The following is a 27,183-nucleotide window of genomic DNA, read 5'->3' on the forward strand; positions in this document are numbered from 1 at the left end:
GAAAAAGTCAAACAATTTGTGAGCTTCACGGTTTCTTCTTCCTCTGACTGCACTGACCTCTTGTCTAATGGGGAAGATTCGGCCTTAAGGGAGTCTGAAACAGAATCCAGTTTCAGGCACTGGAATTTAAACATCCCAATTTCACAACAGGCTGGTAGAATTCACTGGGGATGTGCCTAGAGAGGGCCAGAAGGAAATTAATGCATGTTGGTTACTTCATCTGGCCATCCAGGTTAATTGATGCAACTTTGGCAGTCATTATAAAAAGGGGATAAATAGCATTTACATGTGAATATTTTCCAGTTTTTCAAACACGTTCTGGAGGTGCATGTGAGTAGGCAGCAAAAAATTCACTGAAAAGGGCTGGTTCTCAATGGCTTGTCCCCACATTTAAATAAATAAATATATGTGCACACATAAACACAAGCACAGAAATGCATCCAAGCCAAGATTTACAATAATGGGTGGGTAAGGCTAGTTATAAGATCTATATTTAGACCTACTTTAAAACATTTTAAAAATAAAGACACTGCATTTATTTTTAAACTGTTGGCTCAGAAACAGATGCAGAGATGTGCCATACAGAGCGTGGGAGATGCTTAACTGTCACCTCATGTAACCTTTTCTTTCATTCTGTATTCTGCATATTTTCAGCATTTTGTCCTTTGCATGCACTTCTCAAATTCCACAGTGTAGGTGCAGCCACCTTTAAAATCATCCTAGGGATAATTTTGGATAACATACAGGTAGGTTTTTTTTTTCCTTTTTTCACCCTTCACAAAGTCCTTTGGAGTAGACAGTATTGAAAACCATTGTTGAAACTTGTTTGTATGCAGAAATATCTCCTTTTGAATATTGCCTCTCTCACTTTTAACCTTGTTATTTCTCATCATCTCTTCAGATTATTTAAAAAAAAAAAATATTACCAGGGGATGCATAAATGAAAAACTTGGTGTCCTGTGTGAATTCCTATCAGAAGCTTTTTAGCCTAAACTTGGCTGTTTCTCAGAATTGTAGACTTCTGACTTGTAAGCACACTATGGTCAGAGCAAAAAAAAGGAATCTTCAAGAGAGAAAATTGGAAAAACACCAGCTATCACATCCAAAATCTCTGAAAATGAGATTCACAGGGAAATACAAGTGGAGCTGGATCATAAAAATGAGATGAATTATGCCTAGCTGTAATGAATATTATAGGTGTGGTGCTTGTGGAAGGGGCTGACCTGCTGTGAGGTTTAATTTAGGTCTTTAATCCCTCTCCATAACTAATTTAAAATCCCTTAAGAAAACAATAGTTTCCACACACCTTTATTTCTAAATACTGGCTTCGACTTGTCTACATGAAATTACAGTAAGGCTACTCACCCAAAAGCAAAAGGACCATTTTGGCTACACCCTGGATGATGCAGCAAATTGTTTAACATTGAAACAGTTGAGTTTGTTGTTGTCTAGTTTGTAACATTTAAATAGAAATGTATAATTTGAGAGCTTTCAGTAGTCTCTGATTTCAGCAGCAGATGTATCACCTGCTTCCGTGACTGTTCAGGGTTTGGGGTTACTTTTCTGCAAAAATGTTGACAATAAATGTTATCAAGGGTAAAAAAAAAATACAAAAAATCATCCCAGCCTGTCTGATAAACATGTTTCCCTGCCCTCACACCCCAGTGAGCACTGTGACACTATACTTTTATCATCTAGTGTGTGCTCAGAATGAGCTTAGAACAGCAATTGCCAGGAATAGGCAGGCGATAAACTGCATTGATTTAACACATCTTGTTTTCAATCATGCTCGGATTTTCTGAGCACGCATTTTTCCTGTACTTCAGCTTGTAGCTTTTATCTGACGAGCTGATCCCTTTTCACTGGAAAATGAAAAGGTCGCACAATAAGACACGGTTTACTGGAACTTGAGCATGCACCAGGGAAAGTATTTTAGATAAATACTGTCAGACATAGTGGAGCTGAATTTCAACAACACAATTGCTAAACAACAATACTTATTACTCTCTAGAACAAGCCTACAAGCAACTTATGGCTTACAGCAGGGGAGATCTCAGAGTTAGGCTCAGTAGTTAAAGAAACCTTATTAAAGCTTGTTTAAAGATGCAGCATTGCTTTTGCCTGACATGCACCAACCAGCCCTGCCTCAGGACCAAATTAACATCCCTTCAATTCCTGTCCTAGGTAACTTATCAATTCTGGAAAACCATACCAATGACTTTTCTTATTCTTTTGTCTTTTTTTTTTTTTTTGGCAGAAAGGTGATTGACTACATGCTTGATTTAATTTAATCAAATGGAGCACTGGGTGCTGGTAAAAAATAAAATTATCCAAATGTGAAAGTAATTTAACTGAAACTAATTCATTAACCAAGGTGAGTCACTGAGGAGGTCAGTAAATAAGCAAGGAGTAATATGGCATGAACCATTCACCAAAGACCAAGGTTCAGTGGGCTCAGAAGAATAATTCTAATTCATTCCCCTCTTCCTTCTGAATGATTGCAGTGATCCTAACCAATACAGGACTGGAAGCAAAATATCCTCACTTTTTCCTATCAGAAGGGGCAAAGAAAATTTCCAAGTTATTTTTACTACACTGATTATACCCAAGAAAAGATACCACCTATTCTTCATGGAAGATGCAATACAAAAGGAAGTTTCAAAACCAAAGCTACATCCCCTCAAATCTCCTCCCCATTTCTCAGCAATGTCAGTGCAAAATCGGTGTGAAATATTTATGTTTTCCTTGCTTCTCCTGAATGTGCTTATTACTCATTTAGGTCCAGCACAAACTCATCCTAGATTGCCTTTGCCCAAGAATCTGAGCCAGTTTAAAATAGAACCATTCAGGCAAATTTTCTGAAACTACACTGCCACTGGCTGAAGTTTAGCTATTCTACTGCATATACACATCAGCTAGCCAAGCCTCCAGCTCTAGTCAGAACCATCCATCTTTTGGATATTCCACTCACATTGTAAGTCTTACAGAAAAAATATCATAAATATTATTTAAGTTACATTTTTGAATTATAATTTTAAATAGGCAAGTCACAAGCAAAGGGAGAGTACTCAAGAAAAGCATAAAGTAAAATCCAACTGTGCATGCAATGCCGCCTCACATTTAGCTCCATGAGCCTGACTGCAAGAGAGCATCGATTTCTCCTTCTCACCTGGCAAAGTTTTTGGGGTCTTTTTTCTAGAGGAGTAAGTTGAAAATCCATGCTGCATTTTAGGGTTATCTCATGCAGCACAGGCAGAATTCTGATACGTCTTCTCCATTAAGTGCTCATAATCCCAGGAATGAAAAAACTTATTTCTTCCCAGGGTGCCTGTTAACTGAGAAACTCAACTGAATGCACAGCTCAGTTAAGCATCTTCACACCCGCAGACCATTAGTGCCCCATGGGCAGCTCTGCCAGGCCCTCCCTGCCTGGGGCTCAGCAAAGGAGGGGATGGGATGGAGCTGATGAGCAAACACCGACAAGGGCTGGTGCTCCTGACAAAATGAGGGCTCTGGGGCTGGACTGGCTTTGGCTAAATTGTCAGCATTAGATCACCTTGCCAGTCAGTTACAGAGGGATCAACAAATCCTACAGCTCTGCCCCCAAACACGAGCTCAGCACCCCTGAACACGGCACAGAGAGATCACTGGTCTGGAATCTGGAGCCTCACAGGCAGAAGGGAAGAGGAAGCAAAAATAATTGCTTATATCCCTCCCTTCTCATCTTGCCTCTCTTCCACCCTCCCAATTTACCTTCTAGAATATACTCAGTAAACCAGGGAAAGTGATTATGGAAATTAAAATATCCAAAGTGCAACCATTTGCCTACAAAGCTGATATCTCAAAAAGAAGCTGTAAAAGACAAGGATGTGAGGAACCAGCCTGAAACTCACTGTCCTGTTATGAAACTCTCCCAATATTTCATTTACAACAGGAAGGACTATGGTTCTTCAGTGGTCACTGCTGAGTTTGGGATACACAGCAAAACATCGGAGCTGGCTGATGGCACCCCCCTCCCAGTGCAGTAACCACATCCCTGTGCTGGAACTGGATTCTTTTTCCCAAAATTGGAAATATTAAAATATCCCTAATTAACATAGAAGTGGAATACACAGATTAAAGATTGTGAAATGATCAGTAAATAGAATGAAAGATGTAAAGTTATGATGGGTAACAAGATACCATCACATAGGTTTATAATCATGCACTAGTACTTATTTCCTAATTTTCTAGATACTATTGGCAGCCTATAGGAAATTTCAGATCTCAGCTCTGAAGTTCTCAATAAAATACCTTCCAAGTAGCATAGTATTGCTGTTTTCTCTTGTATAAAACAAATACCTGCTTTCCATCCAATTCAAAACAAAAGCAAACCTCCTGTAATGGATTACATTATTCTGCACTTTTTTTTTTCTAGTAGATTTCATAAGAACTGTTGTCATAAAAAATTGCCACCAAAATCTATGTGTATTGTATTAATACGCCTCAAAGTTCAATACCAACACAAACAGTATCATCAGGTGATAAAAACAAAGATACTGCAAGTGTGACATGAAAAAAGACTATTCGAATGTTAAAATCTAATTTAGCAATTTGCAAATTGCTGCTCTAAAAGGAGGAATTTAACATTAATCTTGCTGGAAGTGGCATATTTATCAGGAACTGATTTGCAGTTTTCCAGGCAGTAAGCAATGATATAAATACACTTCTGGGTCCATCAGCACTATGCAAGAGTGAGCTTAAGCAGACAAACTCAGGGAGGCCCTGGGTGTGTGAAGGATTAAGCACCTGGCTGCCAGAGTTCATTCATGTGCACAGAGGATGCACTGATGCTCCTGCTCCAAACCTGCTCCAGCACAACTGCCCCGGGGTATCTCTGCGTCCTGCTCTCCTGGGCAGTGTATCCCAGCTCCAGGAAAGCTTTTCCCTCCTCCCACACGTGCATGCCAAGCCCATCCCCTCTGTCCGGACACCTTCCCTCACCAAAAAGGGGTTGCAAAAATGTCCAGTATCTTGGGCTTCAGAGAAAATCACTTTGGTTTTGCACTGAAGCCCCCGTGTTGATGCTGGACAGCCCATGTGTGCCCCTGGGCAGCTGTGTCCATCCCTGCAGAGCCTGGGCACAGCCAGGGGGGGCTGACCACACCTTAGGGGTCTCTCAAGAGAGGAGATTCCCACCAGTGGGGTTTTCTCACTGTGTTGACTTTGATTTCTACATTCTGTGTGGTCTCTTCCCTGTCTGAGCATGATACATACCCAGTGGTAAAAGCAGTTATTGAAAATAAACCTAAATTTTAGCTGATTGAGTAACAAACGGACACTGACAAGGTCCTGTGCATCCTGCTGGAGCAGATGGATCCTCACTCACCCAAGCTGAAGCTGGGGGAGACACAGCAATGATATTTAACTCTAGGATATGCAAACTGGTTGATGCTTGCTCTAAAAAGCAAAAGGAAATGCAATGTCACCTTTTTCTTCCAAACTTTGCTTGTTGCACAAAACAAAAGTGAACGAGCAAAAGAAAAGGAATAAATTCCCATGGGATTCGCCTGCACTACCTGTCATTTCCTTTTGTTCCCTTTCCTTCTGCAATTCCCCCCACACCAGCAACATAACAGAGTCCCCTTCAAAAACTACTATTTCAGTAGTTTATCACAAATATAAAGTAAAACATGAAATACTGAAGCACAAATAAAAGGAAACTAAATACACTATCTCCTGGGCACCTTGAAAAAAAACACCTTTTTTTAACATTTAAATATTCTGAAATTAAATAATTGGAAAGGGAGAGGTGGGACTAATGCAACTCTGTTTTAAAGCTTCTTGTGCTGTGAAATCCCATATTATTCTATAGGCAGTATTCACCATCAGCTAAACTGACCCACTGAACTCTGGTGTAAGTGTCAGATGGCAGAATTTCATTTCAAGTACTCTTGAAAAACTACTCAGGGTTGACTTTTATGACATTTAACTACTAAGCATGCAAATCATTATTTATTATTTCTTAGGCTTTCAAATCTCACTGGATTAAAGAACACATTACATGATTTGGTCAGGATTTTTTTCAGCTCTGTATTTTAATCAGATTATGGCTGTGGAGACATTAAGTTTCAGGATATTTCCCCAGCAAAGAAGATGCATTTCCACCAGCAAGAATGAAGTCACCCTCTTTGTTGTGAACCTATGCAGTGTTTATTTTCCCTCAGTATAAGAGCTCTTTCCACATTATTTGGCATCATACATTCCCTGTAATTTATAGCAGCCCTGAATTATTTCTCAGTTTCAGAGCTGGGGAACAAACAGCCACAAAGCCATAAAATTTAGGTACCTATGCCTATTTAAAAATCCCAGCAGGCACCTAAATGAACTTTCAGGACTCTAAACGCAATTAAAATTCTGACTTTAGGTAACAGGGTCAAAATTACAAAGGAAGCTTGAGACTCAAAAGAGGGTTTTCTGCCACTGGAAGAAAAGCTGCTGCTCTCCAGTGCTTGGACCTGCAGTTTGAGCTGCCTGAGGCATCAGGAGACATTGACATCCTTCAATCAGTCAAGTTTTAGTGAAATAAATCTGTAAATAAGCACAAGGGACAAAATTTTAAATTTCTTTCTCTGTGCTGTGCTGGGCAAGGGTAGAAGAGTTGCCTGTTGGGCACAGTTTTTCAGTTGTAAACTGCAGAGGAAAGGAGCTGTCAGTCAAGGATAACCTCCCATTCAAAGCACATAGAGCTTTTCAACTTCAAAAGGCACTAATGAGTAAAAATTAGTATCTGCCCATCCTTGTACTACTGCCTTCAAGTAGAATTTATTCTATTTGAAGTTTTTTGTAATGTGTTTGTATTCTTAATTTATTCCTAGTCATCCTGAAAGCTTTTGGAGACATGTAAGATCACCCCCCAAAAATGCCATTCAGTGACTGTCATTAATTTCCCATTTCTTAACATGTTTCACAGAGGAAAAGCAGCATTTTCCAACCTGTGGTGTACAAAACTCCTGGACCCCAGAAACCCTGCAACTGTTTCTTGGTGGCCCATGAAAGGGTGCTAAGAGAGGTGCAAGTCTGTTGTCAGCTGGTTTAAAGCCACTGCACAATTCATTGTTCAAAGTTCTGCATTTGTATTGGAAAATATTCAGGTGTCCACAACCCTAAAAATGTTGCAGAGACTGCAATAGATGGTTTGTTGGCACAAGCTCTCCTCCCGCTGGAAGATTTGCTACATACATTGAGGCACCAGCTTGGAAGATTGTGGATATTTTCTGCTGAATGGGGCCCTTGGAGAGGAAATATTTGATTTACTGCAGAGTTCTCATTTCCTTGAATTGCAAATAAAGTGTAATTTGATTAAATGTAAATGAATCCTACAATACTTTTGGTGGCTTGTCTGAAACAATTGATTGTAATGGGCATCCATCATTTGGCTTGATTTTAATTCAGAGACAAAAAAGGCAAAATGAGAAAACTAAAGCAAGTGCCACAAACATTCTAGAGCTGGAGCAGTCGAGATTCCTGGCGTTGGACTGTCATTCCCATTGTTCTCAGAGTAGAGGGGAAATGCAAAAGCAGAAGAATAATGGGAAACATACATAGAAATAGATCTGGAGGAAAATTCTGTTTTTTCACATGTTCTGTTAAATCAGCCTAAGGAGCACAATCTGTTAAATTAATTTTAACATCAATATTCTAAAATGAATGAGTAAGGAAAATTAATATTGCTCCGTGTTTCTCAGTTAGAAGAAAAGCTTTGTTTTTATAGATCACCCAAGTCCTTTTTCACCAAGATAATTTCCAAGTGCATAACACTAACTTCAGCAGTTCTTGTGGTTTGAAATAATAAGAGAAGTGAAATTACTGATACATACAAGCTTGATAAACTTTTGGTGTCACTTTCTTTGTATGTGGAACTACACCAACCACAGAGATAATAATAGATGACCAGATTGTAACTGCTTTATTGCTTCTTTTTCCTCATAAATTTTAATTTTTGAAAGTTAAGTGAAAAATGTGGTTTCAATTTCCTACAAATTACACACAATTGGGTTTTAACAAGAACATAGAAAGAGATGGTACGTTCGTTGGAGTGAATTAGGGAGAGGAGTTTGTGTCTTTGTCTTTCAGCATCATCAGAATAACAAAGTTCAAAATACAAAAAAGATGACTGCAAAAAAAAAAAAAAAAAAAAGCAGCTGTACAATGTACTAAGAAAAGCAAGGAGTAATTCTTTATCTAAATAAGCTCTGAGTAATTTAACATGAAAATACCTGCTCTAGCCTTTCTCCCCTCTGTTTTTCCAGACTAGAGCTTAGAAGAACTCAGGCTGCAGACACGTTACAGGAAAGCCTCTAACAAGCAAACTCTGTGTACATAAAATCCTTTACCAGCAGTGTCAGAGCTGCCCAAGTGCTGTGCAAAGCAGCCCTGCTCAGGCCATATTAAAAAGGCCTGGATAAACACTTATGTGGAACTACCAAAACAAGAGCAGAAATGAAAGCCAAGAGGAGACAGAGATAATATTGATTTTGCCCAAGAAGCACATGGGGTTCAATCAGGGTGTGGCTTTACCCACGGTACCCACACCTACAACTACAAAACACTTATTAAACACTATTTAACACTTATATCTCAAATCATACTAAAGGTGACCCAGATTCCCTTCAGCAGCAATGGTCCAAGAGAGGTTTTTGAAGCACCTGGAGTAGGTAAGGGCAGCACCAAGCAAACGCTGAGAGAGGATCGTGCCAGTGCTGCCAGCAGAGAAATGAGGGGTTAACTCAGGATGAACAGGGAGGTGACCCAAGTGAAACCAAACCTATTGGTCAGCACAGCTCTGAAATGGGGGCTGGAGATTAAAATACAAAACGGAAAATCCCCTAAATGCTTGTAGTCAGGCAGTCAAAACTTACCGTAAAGACTGTAGGTATTGTGAAACTTAGAATAATCCCATGAAAATGTGCAGTTGACAATTAGATTCCTAATTTAATCAAGCACTTAAGTAACCTAAAGAGCTTCCTTGACTTCCAAGTTGTTTGGCTGCTTCTGTGTAAGGATGCTCTTGAATCCTAAAGCATATCTATTGATTTACACCTTTTAAACAAAAAATACAGTGAAAATTATGTAGTAATGTATGTAAATATAAAGCCTTGTTCAGTTTTCTTTAAAATGTTTAAAAATACTCAGAACTTAGAGAAAAAAAAGTAGGAAATAAACAAAAGAAACATTTCGATGAATTTTAGTTTAAAAGAAATTTTCATTATCGTGTTGTATGTGAAAAAATCAATTTCCCTAAGAAAAAAAAAAAAAATCTGGCACTGTAACTAGCACATCAGGGGGAAAAAACCCATCTTCCATAAAAATTCAAATTATCAAATTTGCGAAATCTAAAGGGACAAAAGTTATTAGGGAATTACTGCAGAAATTTCAGAAAATATCTGTGATGAAATTCATGCAGCTTTAGACTTTATTACACAAATCCCTAGGATTTTTTTTTTTTCTGTAAGAAAACTGTGATTGGCCAATAACTGTAAACCTCAAACTGTTTTCTAAAACCACACACGTGTACTGATGAACTGCTCTGCTGACACCCCATGACATGGTTTTGTTTCCTGAGTTAGATTTAACACACATTTTCTGTCCTATGACTGGAATCACCAAAGGCAGAAAAACCCCACAGGCATTGCCAGTGCCTTAAAAAGATGCTCCAGTCCCAACACCTCAACTCAACAAGAAAATAATTCTTCCAGTGAATGGAAATGCCTGGTCCTACCTCCTTCCAGAGGCAAGAGCATGTCCCCATTGCACTTGTCCCTTCCTCACTGGAGATGCCAAGGGTGCCAGGGAAGAAGGTTTTCTTCACCCTACGTGTCTCCACAGAGCCAGAACACACACCTCTCTCATTTATCATCATGCCAGCTCTGCCTGCCAGCCTGACAAGGATTTTCCCCCCGGGGCTTCTAAACTAGAGATGTTATTTAGGTTACAAAAACAATTGCACGTTTGCTGCTTCCCGAGCTGCGAGCGTGCAAATGAAAGGCTCTGAAACCTGCCAGGGCTGCGGCCACAGCTCATCCTCAGGCCAGGGAAAGCAGGGATGGAGAGAGAGCTCTGGGAGAGGCACCACGGCCCTCAGTGGCTCAACTCCTACTGCAGGGCCCTGCAGTTCACAGAAAGCAATTTCCTTTGGCCTCTGCATCAGCCATAGATTATTTTCTTCCTTTCATTTTTTCTCCCTTCCCCCCATTCCTTGAGCAGAAGTGCCTCCTTTTCTCTGTCCCCCTCGCTGTATGGATTAAAGGGGAAAAAAGGACAAACCCAACAACGCTGAGGATCCAGAGCAAATCCTGCAGATCAATGTTAGCTGAAATTTGCAGGAGGTCTGATCTGTTCAGAACTTGGTCATCTGATCTGGCTCCTATTTCTAGATAATGATCATGGGATGCAATAAGTTTGCAGCACATACAGAGCAGCTTCCTCACAGAGCAGGACGCACCTTTGCCTCCACAAGTGCTAAAATATTGCCCTCTTACAGGACTTCACTGGGGTTTTTTTTATCTCACACAATTTCTCCTTAATTATTTCCTTTATTTTCACATAGGTAAATCTTATCTGTGCTCATTATAAAATTCTCGCTGCTAAATTATTTATGCCAAACAATCAAGTGTGGTACCTTTGCAGATGTCAGCAGATAAACAGAAATGCAATGTTGCATGATGGAGTTTAATGCTGTGGAAATGTCGGGGTGCTTATTTTAAAATTCCACTGACCTTTGCCATCCTTTTTTCAACTTTTGCTTATTGCCACAGTAAGGAAACGCTGCAACGAGATCGGGAATTTTTACACGAGGGTGCTGAAAGTCAATATTTAAGGGAAGCGTGTTTCCTCAATGACACCATTGCTGATTATGTGCTATCAAGAGGCAGCAGAAAGGCACCATTTATACAGACCATGGGCAGTACAAAATACAGCAAAGAGCAAAACAAGCAAAGTCAAACTCCAGTGTTGCCTCAAGAGGAGCACAATATCTGCATGTTGTTACAGGGGGCTGCTGTGACATTAAGATATTACAGGTTTGTGGTTATTTGGGGGGTTCCTCTCTTTCCCTGCTGGCACTCCAGGCTCTGTGGGACCTGTGTAACAAGGCAATAGTGTCTGGGAAATAATGAGCAGGGGAATGCAGTGCTGTTCTTTCATTGCAGTGTTAGGTGCGATGTTGCACACTAAAGCACCGGATCAATACTTCCAGCAGCAACCCGTTCAATACACCTGAATTATTGCTTCATTTTTCTTCTTATTATAGATGAGTTGTGTTATTATTTTCCCCAAATCGATATTTTACAACCTTTTTTATCCGTTTCTCCATAAATTTTGTGATTACTTTAAACTGGGAATTCCGGTACACTAAATAAGATGCAGTATCTGAGAGGTAGTGAATGTACCAACACGATTTTTTACTCCAGACACTGCTTAAAGGCAGATCCTAATCAATAGCTAAGTAGGAAAATTTTTAAGTTAGAAAGTTGGAAGTAGCACCATGCTCACGAAAGGAAAATCCAGGTTCCTAGAAAATACTGGCTCCAAAAGAAGGCTATTTTAGAAACACGGGGAAGGAGAGGCCTGATGGGCACTTTGCGTGGGAAATTTAATTCCAAACAAATATGCTTTTTACTTCCCCTCAGCTAAAGGGCGACCATAATTCACTGAAATTGTTTCTTACAAAGCAGATAATCCTGTGCACCTTAGAGTGATTTAATTAGCTTCCGTAGCTGTCTCCTGCTAAGTGTTTAAAGCATCTGCAAATCAAATCATGTTAACTCATCTGCTGCACCACTTTCTTTGTTCTGTGCATAGGACCTTCCTAATAGCATTAATAGAGGCATGAGTTTCCCTGGAGAGGGGAGTAGCAAAGTGAGTTAATTACATAGTTATTGTAAAATTGTGTACATTATTCCACAGATCACACTGGGTAAGTATTAAGTTGCTACACAAAAAAATAATTTTGGGTGATCCCAAGGAGCAAAATGGCACAATTTGAAAGGAAAATGCAGATTCCCACCAAAGCTGGAGGAATTCTGCCAAATTCCTGCATGCAGTCTGCCTGGCCTGGCTGCTCATGGACTGCAGTGCAGGATCCTGGCTCTTCCCTACACTTCAGCTGCAATTTCTATCCTCACATTTACTGCAGGATTACAAGATTGAGCAGTAGGAGGTACTGTAATCTCCATTCAATGTTTTATAACACTTCAAAATTTTTAAAAGGAAAAATTAAAAAAAAAAAAAACAACTGGTATTTTCTGCTATAAATTGTATAGATTTCTGCTCAGATCCATTTGGTCTAATTAGGCATCACAGATCCCTCAAGGAGCAAGTCCAGCAGTTTCTTTGGATCTGGGCATCAGTACTACAGTGGGGCAAATAATTCACAACAAATGATTCCCAGTCAGTAACTATCCAAAGAGATATTTTTCTCCAATTATTCTGTTTAATTAAAGTATTTGTCAAACAATTTTTCTGACTAATCTTATCCTTATAGATAGATAATTACAGAGTGGATTGTTACAATTTTTTAACTTAAATTCTCCATTTATATGTTCAGCAAAGGCATCACCTCACCTGTGTCTTTGCTGCTTTTCAGTAAAATTTCTTAGCAACCAACAGTGAGTTTTACATCCTTTTGTCCAGGCAAACAGCACAGAAAATTCACTTTCCATAGCACACTCTGAGTTTTTCTCAGAAGGGATTGTTTCAGCAAACTCACTTGTTCAAACATTCACAGGGAGCAAAACACTACAGGGAAAATGAAGGAAATTCGTTGCCGAAACACAAATGAATATTCATGGTCCACAGAAATACCCTTATTTCCCAGCCCTAATCAGCATGAACATCTGTGAAAAAAAAGTCTAATGGGGGAAATTGGAGGGGGGGGGGGGGTCATTTCTCTCCTTTCCCTTAGGCCCCAGTTTAAAGAGGGTTCATTTGTCCTTTTAACAGAACTCACAAGTGATGCAAGGATGAACAGTTTTGGGGAAGAAAGGAGGTGAAGGCTTGGCCTTGTCTTTGGGAAATCTGAACTAAATTCTTCATCCTAGAACAAAAGATACCTGGTGCAGGTTCTTGTTCCTGTCCCTGGCCAGCCAGACCTGTGCACTGCCCAGGGAGCTCCCCTATCAATAACAGCCCCTGAGCTGACAGGAACACCCAGGGAAAATCCAGTCTCAGGCAAATGGGTGAGGCATGGCTCACTCTCATCCTTCTAAATAACTGACATGTACAGTTCAGTGCCAGATTTAGGGGAACAACAAAAGTACCTCAAAATTAAAAACCTGTAGAAAAAATATTATTGTTTTTCAGTAGGATGGCCACTTGAAGACCTGTTTTTTTGGAACAGCAATGTAATGACTATATCTAGTAGCTGTGCACAACATGCCTGTGAGCTTTAGGGAGAATTCTTTTTGGAGTGGTGAAAATAGTCAGAGATCTACATTTGGAAAAAATATTTCCCCAGCAGAAGTGACCTTTCAATGTGAATTCATGGTTACTTCTGGCAGCAAAATCTTGCCTTTCATTTTTAAAAATACAAGCTTGCTGCTGGAGCTGCCTGAGCACACAAACTATGTATTTTTATTCGATGAGTTGTAGCCTTCTACAGAAACTATCCCACTGAAAGCTGGGAACTGGGTATAAGATAGGAGAGAAAAAGCAGGACAAAAGAAAAGGAGGACAATAAGTAGATGTATTTAAGAAACTATCAGGCATTGCAATATTGGGGGTAATAGTTACTTTCCTACACAGCACCTGGCATGTGGGGCACTGAGGGTGAAATGCTTCTCACACAGCTTTAGCCAAACAAGTTCTTATTTGAGAAGTGGTTCAGAGCCCATGTGCAGGCAGAGGATAGAGGGAAGTTTCCTGAAGATTCCCCAACATCTTAAATGACATCAGACAGTCCAGGGGGTATCAGACCCAGAGCTCCAAAGGGTTCACTACATTTTTATAAGGTATAAAAGGGCCTCATGATGTTGAAAAAGGATAAAACCCACCCTGAAGATGCTGCAGTGCTAAAAAGGGACATAAAATTTCATAATTCTTCATAGGTATCCCAGTTTTGCTCTGTAATTTTCACAGATTTAAAATGGGGAGTTTGGCACCAATTTCTGTTTTAACACTTATTTTTACTAGACGCCTGTTACAATATCTTAAATGCCACATGCATTTTCTTTCCCATGGGGACCTAAAAAATGCCATATTTAGTTGCTTGTGTGGGGTTTCTCTCTGTGTTTTTTTGGTTGGGTTGTTTTAGGTTTTTTGTTGCTTGTGTGTGATTTGGATGGTTTTTATTAACTCTCTGTCTGCTGGGTGTGGGTTTTCCTTTTTTTAACCACCAGTGCTGGCACCTGGTGTTATCCAACAGCAGTTAAGTCCACAACTCTTCAAGCATAGAAGTTAACCACAATTTATGGCAACAGGAAAAAGAAGAAAAATCATATTTGGTAGAGAAGGGAGAGGATAGAAGTTAAAGACATTGAGAGATGAAACAACATGTAGATATGGCCATGCAAATGCCTTAGGGCAAACTGTGCAAGAGTGCAGCTCTTCAGAGGCAACTGCCCAAATCCAGACTATTGTGATACTGCCTGGATGGCTCACACTTATCTCCCCAAGGTGTAAACTGCCATGAAGTCCCCTGGTCCTTGGCAGTGTAAGTTTGGTGTGGAATGGAAGAAGTTCCTTCAGAATAGCTGCAAAAGCACAGCCAAATTTACATCACACTAATATGTTGGTGTTCCAATATATCAAATAACTTCTGTCCTACCTTGTGGAATAAAACATCTGCATACGCTTGGCTTGGCAGGATTAAGGCTTGATGGTTTTATAGTCCTCAATTAACTGCTCACAACAGACCAGGGGCAAGATCCAATGGCAAAACTCCTTTCAGTGAAGGTTATACAGTTAGATGCTGACCTTAAACAATCGAGCTTGAGATATATATATTTTTTTTAATTAAAAAAGAAAATGTAGCAGTTTTAGCACCACAGTGTTGTCCCTCAGCAACAGCAGCAGCTGGGCGATGACAGACACCTGCCAGGAGGTCCTGGGGAAGCTCGTTGAGATTGGTGAAACTTTTGTGCAGATTGAATCTTCAAGGAAATTCTACTTCTCTAAGACATTAGCCAGCCATTATCATGAAATAAATGTGGCCCACTGCCACATGTCTCATATAATTTAAAACACCGTGGCTACACCTCCTTTCTGAGTTGGTTTCTGTGGTGTCACCAACGCAGCAGCTCTGCAGCCTACAGGGCCTGTCTGCACTGCAAAGTTCCATACAAAAGTGCTCAAAATAACTTTTAATAAAGTAAGGATGGACACTGTAACCTGTGCCAGGAGGCAACTCTGCAGAGTTTTGACGTAGCCTGAGAAGCTGCCAGGCTTGAGTTTTGTCATAGTGTGATTAAACTGTTTCCAACATCTCTATCCAGTCACCAGGGCAGACCACATCACTTATGCACTTGATATCTTCTTAACTAAGCAGAAGAGTCTGTGTGAGTTCTTGCAAGATAGCAGAAAAGTACAAAGAACTTCACACTCCATGCAAAAAATTGCTCTTGCATCCACTGAGATGAAAGGCTACAAGTACAAGATTTTCCTTTTATCTATATATTAACAAAAAAAAGCCTGAATCTGTAGACATGGGCTATATTGAGGCACATCTTCTCTCTAGTCTGCTGTCAGAAGTTCTAACCAGGCTAGATAAGCACTACTGGCTGTGTAGGGATGCTGGTACAAGCAGAAGGAAGGAGGCTGCCCAAGTTCTGCCTCCAGGGAACTATGCTGCACATCCCAGAGCTGGGCACTTGTGAAACAAAATGCCTCAGCAAAATGAGCCCTCACTAACAAGCACCTCAAAGGATTAAGCATATCTTAAGGAGACTATTTGGCAGGCAGTGCTGTGTGAGAATGTGCCTCAGGCAGCTGTGCACTAAATTCAGGTCCTGACACCCTCTCCAGAGCCAGCGTGGGCACCTCTGAGAGCCTGGCCATGGCTTGGCCACTCTTCAACCACAGCAAATCCTGCCCACCATTCCAGCAGAAACCAAAACACGCTGCACCCCACGAGAAGAGCAGGAAGGATGAGTTAAGTACATGCATTCCTATGAGGAAGCCAGAATTCCCAGTCTATTAATCATGTCAGTGGCAACAAGTAGTCGAGGATTCAGCTTTCTGGACCAGCAAAGAGACAGTGCCTTGTCCCTCTTCTTAGGGCACAACATCAAAATACTTTAAGATGATCAGTTCAAACTCTGCTGCCACTCTAAACTGCCCATTTCTGTGGTGTTTGTCTAATCTGGATACCCACACATTAAAGGCAGTGAAGCCCCCTGTAGAAACAAAGTACAATGCAGACTTTTTAGAAATTCATCTCAGCTCCCTGGTTTATTGGTCTTTTTTTTTTTTTTTTTTAAGAAGAGGGAATAATATCTCATCAAGTGACATGAGCTAAAAGGATAATAAAAAAAGATTAATAATTTCAGTCTGGAATAAGAGTTTTGAAGCAAGGGTATGAAAATTTAAAGGTTTTGGGGAGGGGGTAAAGAAAAGAATTTACAAGGCTTATTTTGTGAATCCAGAAGGTTAATTTATTATGAAGTCTGGAATTTGAAAAGCAAAAAAAAAAATGGTTTATTGGCTCTGAAGGTCAGATAACAATGTTATATCATATTCAATGGGTTAGGGTTCCAAGGGTCTACGGGGTTGCATGACAATTGCAGGAATCCTTATGAAGTCTATTTTATACCTTTATTGTTAATAGCTTTCTAATCCTTTACCACAAATTTATAGTTTAGAAATGGCAACACATCTTAAAGATTAAAGGTATGTGACAAACAGTTCATGTCCTCTAATAATCAAATCACATAGTTTAGACTGGGGGCTTATCAGGCTTTTTCCTACTCCATGGTTTCATAGGTAGAAAATACTTTATATCCCTATTACATGAATGATGAATGGGACCATTGGTTATGGGCTGTTATTTGCTTGGCTGTAGTCAATATGTTTTCTTTGGACAGGGACTTCAGTGATTTATTTCTCTTTTGGCCTTATCACTTATTAACTCAGGGCAGACAGAAACAGCCAAGGCTGTGAATAAGGACTAGTGCCCATTTAGACTTCTAATATCAGAGAAAATATTCTTTTTAATGATCCAGCTACCCTTTGCTGCGTAGAGTCTGATTGCACTTCCCTCTAACTAGAAAATAAAGGTCATATTTCTTAGAAAGTGTATACATAAAATATGCAAAATAATATGTTTCCTTCACAGCCAGCTTTATTCTGACGGTTGCTGTAATTGCTTTCATTTTGAAGCTGTGCTACAGGTACACTGCACACTTTCAGTGATTGTGTTTTGCAGTGTGTTATGGTGCTACCAGTGTTTAAGAAATACCAAAGATATGAGGGTTCTGTTGCTATTAGCATAGAACAGGGATCTTTCAGTTTAACTCCACCAGCCCCTCTCTGCAATCACATAGGATTCCTCCCATCTTCCTTTCCTGACTTTCTGCAAACCAAACCAACCAGTCTAATATTGCTAATATTCCACCCTGATAACTCTCCACACTTCACTCCCCTGGGCATGTCCTTACAAGCTTCAAAACAAATATTTTGGTAACAACATGAACACCCCAAACCACCACCAAAATAATAAACACTGGGATTATTTCAGCTAGAAAATCTTGTTCCAAAGCAATTGCAGCCTTTTTTTTTTCCCCTCGAAGTTTCCAGGCAGGGCAGGTGACTGACTCAGTTAATGGACTGGAACATACAAAGGGCCAGGCTCAAGCTTAAACTCAAACAGAGATTTCCTGAGAGCAGCTCTTCTCCTCAAGGGCAGGTAACACCCAGATCACATCACTGATGGGGGGACTTGGAGGGAGAGTCTGCACCAACCCCACCCTTTTTTCCCTGCAGGGTCCTGGCCCCAGCAGTGGTGCCACGAGTCCTTCAGGGACTGTGACAAGCTCCTCTGGAGTCCCCGTGGCAAGGCCCACTTGGGAAGGAACACTTGGCACAGTGAGATAAAGGGGGAACCCAATGAAATCTGCATTAGGATATTTTTTAAATAGTTGTTAGAAGGATTTGGTTTTTGCTTGTTTCCAGAGGAATTACTTAAATTCCCCAGTAAAAGTTTACATTTACAAAGGTTTGTTTTCATTCATCCTTCCTTGATTGTGCTCTAGAGAAAGGATTTACTGTCTCTCCTCCATAGAGCCTCTCTGAGATCAGGAACAGATTTTCTATGGAGCACCCAAAGCACAGGGTAACCTGCAGCACAGGGCTCTCCTGCTCTTCAGAACAGACAGCCCTTACTTTAAACTTTTTATATTTCTTTGCATTGAAAGAATTTTTTTTCTGTTCTTCTGCAGCACTTTCTGACTATTTAATTTCAGGACATCTGATACTTTTTATTCTGCCACCACTATTAATATTTACTAGTGAAAGGCAGATAAAAATTGCTGTTAAAAACAAATGGCATTCATTTGCTAGCTACCAGATCTCATAGCTGGTCACTCTTCTGGAGAAGTGATGTGCTCTGTATTTCATTTCAGCTTAATGACCCTCATATCTTTGAGACTGAAGAATTTTATAAACACGTCAGGATAAAACCTGAGACAGCATCAGACGTGCTGGATCTTTTCTTTTATTTTTATTGTTCTGTTGATGGTGGCCTTCTCCCCTGATTTATACTAATCAGTTATTTAAGTGCTCATGATTTAATAATAAACACACATGAATGAGGCATTGTAAAACTAATGAGGTTGTGGATTACTGATTTTGAGAATAACTGCCACTAGGTTTTAACATTTCCCAGGAACCAACAGCCACACAGCTATGGCCAAGGTTAGCTGGTGTAAGGGTCAAACTCCAGTCTGCAAGGATCAAGAAAAGCTCCAGTGGGGCTACAGGAACTTCTTGACAGCCAGTCTGTCTCTTATCACCACTTCTTTTTCCTTCCTTTTTTTTTTTTTCTTTTTGTTAATGTTCTTTTCATTAGTCTACAAACTCCAGAACTCTCCATTCTGAAAACTGATTGTTTCATTGATTATGTACTTTTTGAATTTAGTTATTGGTGCTTCTTTGAAAAGAGAAAATTTTCCTAGCAAAGGAAATCACTGAAATTCACTGTGTTGGAAACTTAAGGGACTCAAGATCAGCTTTTAAATAGTTCCAATTCTGACCAGATCTCTGTACGTGACTCAACCTCTGCTTCCAGGACCACGGGCTCAAGTTTTAGATGGTTACAGGTAGTTTTTGTTCTCTTACTCTCGAAGGTATTTGACTTCAAAAAAATGAAAAGAGAACGATTCTCAGAAGACAATTATTCTTGTGGTTCTGTAAATACAACCATCTTAAATTAAAAATCTAAAAATTAAATCACCTAAAACAGAGACTTTTGGAAATGCTACCCAAATAATTTGTGATCTGCAAGGCCCTTCCTCTTTGTACACAGACTCAAATGTTTTTGGAAGAATTTTCCACGAGACCATTTCTTCTTTGTAGGAAATAGGGGAGTGGAAAGCTCCCTGAGAAGCCCTGTGACATTTCAGAGACAGACGCAGTTTCCCAGAAATTCTGTGAATATCCTGACCTTCACAGCACCAGGATTTCCACATCTCTCCACACACAGTGGCCTAACACAAACACTGGTCACTCCTGGCAGTGTCCACTCTGTCCTGCTCAGCCTTTGTCACAGTTATCCTGCAGGACCAGAGCTCAGCATGGGCGTTATTCCCAGCCCTGTGTGCCTACACTCATCCCCCATCCAGCCATTCCCATTAGCAGCACTTCTAGAGACACATCCCACCCCAGAGCCCACAGCAAACCCCAAATGGCCCGTGGGGGAATTGGTGCCCTGCCAGCACACAAAGGGTTCAGCCCACAGCCTCCCTGCAAGCCTAATGCAAATTAAAATGGTCCCTAAATTCCAACCTGTATCCAAGCATGCAACCTAATTCCAAAAGGAATTTGGGGTACTGCTCCAAGAATCTGAATTAACCCCTGTTGCACACAACCTCAGCGACACAGCTCTGTACTTCTGGCCCCCATGAAGTCCTTTGCTCTGTTTTGGGAAAAAAAAAAAGCACAAAATCTTAAACTGAGCAGGTGGTAGAAGACACAGCATAATGCATTTTTATGGGTCCTCCATATGTCCTTTCCAATATGCAGTGAGATAAATTCTCATCTCACTTACAGTCATGCAGCTCCACTCAAATCTTGCAGCTTAGTGCCACTGTAAAAGTCATATGTGAAATTCATGTGTATCCATTTTTTAAATAAAAACAAGCCCAAACAAAATCTCAAAGACCTGTCTGGGTATCACAAATTTGTGCCAACTCTCATTTCTTGTTTAAGTCCACCATATATGCCCTGAGACACCTTCCTATGGATTTGTACCTCTAATCTCTTCCTTTATTTCAGTTTTTCAAGTCATGGTAGTGACACACATTTGACTCCCAAGTTGTGACACAAAGCTGAATTCATTCAGTGCTCTCCAGTGCCAGAAGAGACTTAGAGATGAGCAGTGCCACAGCATGTCTGGGTATTTCTATGTGTAATATGGATTTTTAATATTATTCCAAAGTGAACACACATTCAAGGACTGTTCAGACTTCTGTATTTCTAATAACATTCTCTCAGGAATGTCAAAGCTTAAAATCTAAGAAATAATTGCTCTCTAAGTGCATGCTAATGGCTCGCTCTGCAGACGGAAAATAAAAAACTTATGTTTTCTTGTAAGCACAGGGTTGACACTGGTTTATTTCTTTCAGAAATACTCCCAAAAGCCAGGATTTCTCTGTATATATGTGACCTTGATTCCTAGATGGCACATGGACTACTTAGAGATCATGTTACTAAGTTATTTGCAGTTAAAGAGGAAAAAAAGGCTAAAATTAATGGGTCACTGGGTATTTTCTTCTGAGAACTTAACTACTTAACAGTAAGAAAAAAACAGTTTACAGCCAGGTGGCTTGAGGGGATATTTTGTTGAACACTGATTAAAAATAATTTCTTCTAAATGAGACCTGACCACAAAATGGGACCATTAACGAGCAGGGACATTCTCACCAGAAAGGAAACTACGCTTGATCAACTCCTGCACCGCCCACAAACCCCAGGTCTTGTTCTCTCTCTCACACACACTCTCTTTTGCTTCTCCCCCCCTTGCTTTTTCTGCTCTCCCCTTTTCTTGTTCTTAATAGCAGGGTAAATAAGCAGCAAGTGATGCTGAAATGTTTTCGGCCAAAAACAGAGGCCAAACTCCTCTGAGAAAACATTTGGCCTCTGTGGTTTTGTAATATGTTCCAGAACACTGAGTTCACTGAAGAACATTGTGAAAAACTCCCATCGGCTGCAGTGATGCTGGGGGAATGTTACTGTATCCCAACTTCCAATTGGTCCATTTCCTGCAGGCCTTGTTAAAAAAAAAAAAAAAAAAAAAAAAAAGAAGAAGAAGAAAAAAAAATAGTGCTATGTGGGAGTTAAAACAAGTTCTCATGGGAAAAATGAATGGCAAGAAATTCTAGCTTTAAAAGAAACAGCTAATCTGCTAGTTTGATTGTTCTTCAAAACTTACAATGAACCAATAATCCTAATTAAAACCACTTGGCCTAGTTCTCTAAAGCATCATAGCTTTTTCTATGCTTCGTTTGTACACACCATAGACTATTAGTTTTTTTCTAGTGCTCACTAACAAAGTGCTGACTTTGTTGGGATGGCTGAGCTAATTTCGTGAACTCAGTGTGAAACCTTAGCTAAACAAAATTGTGGTAATTTTCTTTAATTTGTAAAAGTGATTGGAGTGCAAACAAAATTTTCCTCTTGGGTCAATCCTATAATTTTCAATTAACTAAAACTAATCGGCAGGCATGTACTGAACCTGCATTTTGTTTAAAGGGCTGGAAGGCACTTCTGAAGGTCAGGATGCATTAATTGTTTTTATTTTAGTTTCATTTAGTCCTTTTTAAAAAGCTACATTTAAGTTCAGGCTGGTTCTAAAAGGAAAATGCAAATTGTGTGAGGTAGGATTTCAGTCAAAACACCTTTTCTCTATCTATTGTATCTCTGTAAGTAACTGCAGGAGAGAATTGCCCATGGACTGGACCACCTTTGATTTTATCATTTTTGTTCAGTATTTCATAACTCCCATTTACTGGATGAAAAATACAGTGTTTTAAACACCAACCAGAAAATGCATATATGGAAACACTCTCCCTACTGGGACACTTTATTTCCACATTCAGCCATCTGCTTCTGGGCAGACAGCTAAACGGCTGCCCTCCTTCTTACTGGAAAGCTAATTAATGATGATCTGAAAAGCAACCCCAAAATGGGTTCAGGCCATTTTTACATTTAAAGAAATCATCAAAAATTGCTTTGCAAAGTTAAGGGGAGCAGGTTTCCCCCTTTTTTTCCCTTCCATATCCACATGTGCCATTTCACCAGCCCCAGGGGCAGCCACCCCAGTGGGGTGACAACAGGCAGGACAACACAACTTCCTGCAAGACAGAGAGGAGGGAAAGGATTCACCTCAAACAGTCCAAAGCTCTGGGCAACACCCTCCTGTCATGGTTCACACCATCAATTTGCACGAGGCATCAATTTGACCTTTGCTTTTCCTTTTGTTCCAACGCATTCAAAACTCTAATTCATTTTTTTGATATGGTGTGTTATTGTCCAATATATGGATTTCCCACACTTTGCTGAAATCATAACGCTCACAAATAAACACATACAGCTTCCACAAGTGCCTGCTGCTCAGCCAGCAGGGCAATATGTGAGCATTATGAGAGCCAGTTTAAAGAAACCCAGTGCATAATCTCATCTGGGGGAGAGGGAACTTGAAAAAGACAAGAAAGAATTATAAGGCACCTTTGTTCACCTTGCTTTGTGTTAACAAAATTCAAATGAGAGTTTCCTGCTCTTCTCTCCTCTACCTCAAGTCCCTGTGTGTAAACTGAGAGCTGGAGCAATGTATGAGCCCAGTGGAACTCAGAATGCCTTAGTCACAAGTACTGATGAAATATCCTAAAGTTCCAGGGGCAATTGAGGATGAGGAAATGAATTGTACTGGGTTGTGCTGAACCACAGTTCAGGCAAACAGTTTCAGCATTGTCCTGTGTGTAGATATGAACAACAAGTGCATTAAAAGCACATCAAAACCCGAGCAAAGCTGTTAATTCCTGTAGCACACACCTTTAGATGAATCAATGACACACATCCTTTTAAAAAGTTAGGCTGCTATTTGATTTATTTCCCAGGCCATTCTTATAACTACTGAGAGTGGTTTAACACTGACATCACCTGCAATGTTCCAGAGAGTTTTGGGTTTTTTGAGGCCAAATCACTCAACTTAGTGGTCTCCAGTGTGGGAGACCACCCCAAAGCACACTGCAAGTTGCTGTGTCTGCAGCACTGACTGGGCTGAGAGCTACTTGAGCTCCCTGGAAGCCAGAGACAAGTGAGTTATGGTGAGATGGGCTGGCAAACAGGCTTTGAATCCTTGTAGCACCTGCTGGACAGCATGAGGTGGAGATGTTTAGCAGGATCCTTCTCAAGGCAGGTTTGTGTGTCTGGCTCCTTGTGCTTGCACTCTTCCTCTGTTTGTTTAAGTACTGGAGTATCTGTTTCCCTCCTTCCTCTCCCCTCCTGGGTGAAGAGATGTCCCATTGTGAGGACAAACAAGCCAACAAAAATCCCACACTGGTGTGCTTTCAGATTCATCCCTACAGTCCCCCAGTTCTCCAACCTCAAACTGGTGCCTTCAGTGACATCCTCAGCCAAAACAATAAGATGCAGCACAGCTTTTAATGACGAAAGCAGAAGCCCTAGCAAGGGTGATACATTGCCTGCCCTATTTTTCCCCCTTACATTTAAAGCGTCCATACCTGTGTAAATGAATCTTCCAGGCGTTCCCTTGCAAAACTGCTTAGACTTGTAGGACAATGTGACTTCTACAACCCCTGGGATATGTCGGGGAGGCGTCTGTACACGGATGGCATGTGGAGTAATCAGCTAGAGAAAACATTGGGAAGGGAGAAGAAAGAGAAAACAAGCACTGTTAGATGCTGAACACCTCTTTAATAACACTTTCCTCTCAGACCACAGTAAATAAGCTTTCAAACATGTAATTAACCTGTCAGTGTTTGAATACAATCTTGATGTAACCCACACAAAAGCCAGTGACCACAATATTTACAAGCTTTCTTGTAACAGCATTATTCCTGTTTTCATACATGGCAGGCACTTGCTTCCCAGCACAAGCACCAGCCCTGGTTTAATGCAATAACTCCAGCCTACAGCAGCAGGACACCCACGATTGCTGAGATGAATTCTGGGGTCATGACAGTGTCCAACAAATCAGATTCATAAATGACACACGATTACACGTGTGAACATGGCACAGCACAAGTCCAAGGTTTTAAAAACTCCAGCCCCCAGCTGACATCTGTACACTAGAAGAACACCTTGTGCTGCTGTTTTAATTTTCTGTTCATTTTGTGGAGGTGTAACTGATGCCTGTAGAAATGCAGTCTTGGCTTCTAAAGGACGCTGGATCTTTCCTTCAAAATTATGAGAGCATTCAAAAACAATGTACCAAAGAAAAGCATCTAGCCATCACTTCCAGTGTGTTTCACTGCAACGACTGACACACATCTCAGAGGGCTTCTTCAGGTGCAGATTTACACAGAAATAAGTAGATAAACCTGACTTTCTTTTTATTGGGGCAGGGGATTCTGATCCTCTTGGCACAAAGGTTGGGGCGGGTCAGTGCTGCTCTTTCCAGGCTCGAAACCATTTTTGCTTTTTCAGGATTCTGGACTGGATTTAAAATGTGGTCCCTGAAATGAGTAGCAGAGCTATCTAGGAGTTCACTAATTCAGAGCAAGATTAACTCAAATCTCTGCTGCTCTCAGAAACTACAGCATTGTCTTCCCCATCACCAAAATGTCCTCTTCTCACTGATTCTGGTCCCTCATAAAAAAACAGTAAAAAGAAGTCCAGACAAAAGATGACATGATTGTGTCCAACAACCAAGATACAGCTCTGGCACATGGATAATCCTTCTCTGCCTGTGGCACATTAATGCACCTCTAGAGAGGCAAATAAAACCAAGACCATAACCTGGCTTGACAGGTTATGAGCAAAGTGTGAGCACCCCATGCAGTCAACTGCTCTATGCTCTTGGTCGAATCATGTCCTGGATTAAGGAATAAATTTCAATAGATTTTTTTAAATAAAAAGCTTATTTTGTTCTTATTTTTACTAAGAACCAAATGTTTCAGCATTGTAGTAAGGCCCCACCAAAAAAAAAAAAAAATCCAGACTTTGATCCAGTTCTTTGTTTAGGGCACAGGACTAAAAAAGAGCACAGAAGGAGAGTAATATCTGTCTGAGAGCCATCTGTGCTACAGAGGGAAATGGCACACACAGTAGGGAGCTCTCCATATTTAAAATAAGAAAATTAATATTAAATCAAGTTGAATGTGAAACCCAAAGCTACCAGCATCAAATTCTCCAAAAGTTATTCAGATCCACAGAAGTCCGAAGCCACATGTCATTTTAGAAATTATCATGTAAGGGTTGATGTCTTCTTGTTTGGGAGCTCCAAAAGTGTGTTTTCAGGCTCTGCTTTGGAATCATGTGGTTTAGAAACTCACTTACTTTTAAAAGAAACCTGCCTTTTTTCCTAAATTGCTCACTCTATCAATTTGGGAAAAAACCTAAAAATTAAAACAAAACCCAAAACCAAACACCAAACTTCCAAGGAATGCTTTTACTTAAACTGTGTTGTCTTACAGTCGAGCTGACCGAAGCCTAAAAGTCCAGGCCAATTCTCTCCATGCCCTAAAAAGCCAGCAGAGGCAGAAGGCAGTGCCAAGCAGCAATTGATTTTTAGTGCTTCAGACACCTCTCACGTTGGGATGAGCCACTCCCTGGAAGCTTCGACCCTTCCCCACTGAACCAACAGGACAAGCTTAGACTATTTGCTCAACTGTAAGCAGCCAAATATAACTGAGATAAATCCCATCCTCAAGTGGTTCTGGTTAACTGGGTGAACTGGCAAGATGAGAAAAAGTTTATGGCATTTTTGGGAAAAAATATTTGTAAAAACAGCCAAATATTTTAGTAGTAAAGGTTAACAAGCTCATCTTACTACATCAGCATGAGCCTTGCATCCCTCACCCCCATTCTGGCATGAGCTATACAGGCAGCTTCTGGTTGTATCTTTGAATTTCCCAGCATTTACTGGTCTGTCACCACTTTAATGTTCTTTAAACATAATTTGTGGCATTTTCCAATACTCATCTTCCCTGGTTCCCAAGAAATGTCTGACCTATTTATGGTCCATTGTTACAGAGAGCTGGGGAGAGTTAAGCAAGTTTCCTGGTTTGTTCTCCACAAACAGTTTGGTTTTCCTTTGTGCTCTGAAGTAAATAAGTTTAACTGTGTTTAAAACCACAAATATACAATAATGTCGCCCACACATTCCCAAAGGGTGAACATTATGTCTGAAGTCTATGGTTTAGGACACTCAGGATGTATTTTATTCCTCTTTTCCCTACAACTAAAGCTTGGGAGGTATACCAGGAGAATACATGTGCCTCTTTTGCTTTTTCTCCATCACATCTGTCATTGACCACTGGCAGGGATTCGGTGCTGGGCCTTTGTTCTGGGTCAGCCTTCAGGTCTCCTGCACACAGAGGGAACTGGGCAGCTTGGTTACACACCAGGAGTTCCTGAGATTGCTGTCATAGCAGGAGATTGGCTTTAAGGGACAAAAAACATTCCCTTGCACATCAAAACCTCCCACCTTGAATGCCAAATTCTGGTTTCACAGCACTGCCAGGATCTGCTGTGGACTGGGAGCAGCTCTCCAACTTGTCCTGACTCTGGTTTGCAATCCAAGTGACCCAGTTGGTGCTGTACATGTCTGGGCAGCCCAAGCCCATGCACAGCAAAAGCAGATCTGCCCCTGCCTTCCATAACTCCAGGATTATGGGATACTTTCCTGTCTACACTGTCAGCCTGGGGCCTGATGTTGGGAACCTACTCCACCTTTTCTCCTTTCACACTGACATAGCCTGTTCCTTCTTCAGGGCACAATCTGCCTCATATTTACATGGAAAGCATCTGGAA

At 40.6% G+C, this 27,183-nt stretch overlaps 1 protein-coding gene across 4 annotated transcripts in view; it reads right to left on the reverse strand.

Moving 5' to 3' along the window:
- The window catches only part of EBF1 (EBF transcription factor 1), a 266,020-nt gene that overhangs the window by 34,504 nt on the left and 204,333 nt on the right, over positions 1 to 27,183 (reverse strand). For all 4 annotated transcript variants that reach the window (XM_053991340.1, XM_053991337.1, XM_053991339.1 and 1 more), the window contains exon 10: positions 23,931 to 24,057. In XM_053991340.1, the coding sequence (XP_053847315.1) occupies positions 23,931 to 24,057 (127 nt within the window). The remainder of the gene's footprint in view (positions 1 to 23,930; positions 24,058 to 27,183) is intronic.

This window comes from Vidua macroura, chromosome 15 (assembly GCF_024509145.1).
Source record: "Vidua macroura isolate BioBank_ID:100142 chromosome 15, ASM2450914v1, whole genome shotgun sequence".
NCBI lineage: Eukaryota > Metazoa > Chordata > Aves > Passeriformes > Viduidae > Vidua > Vidua macroura.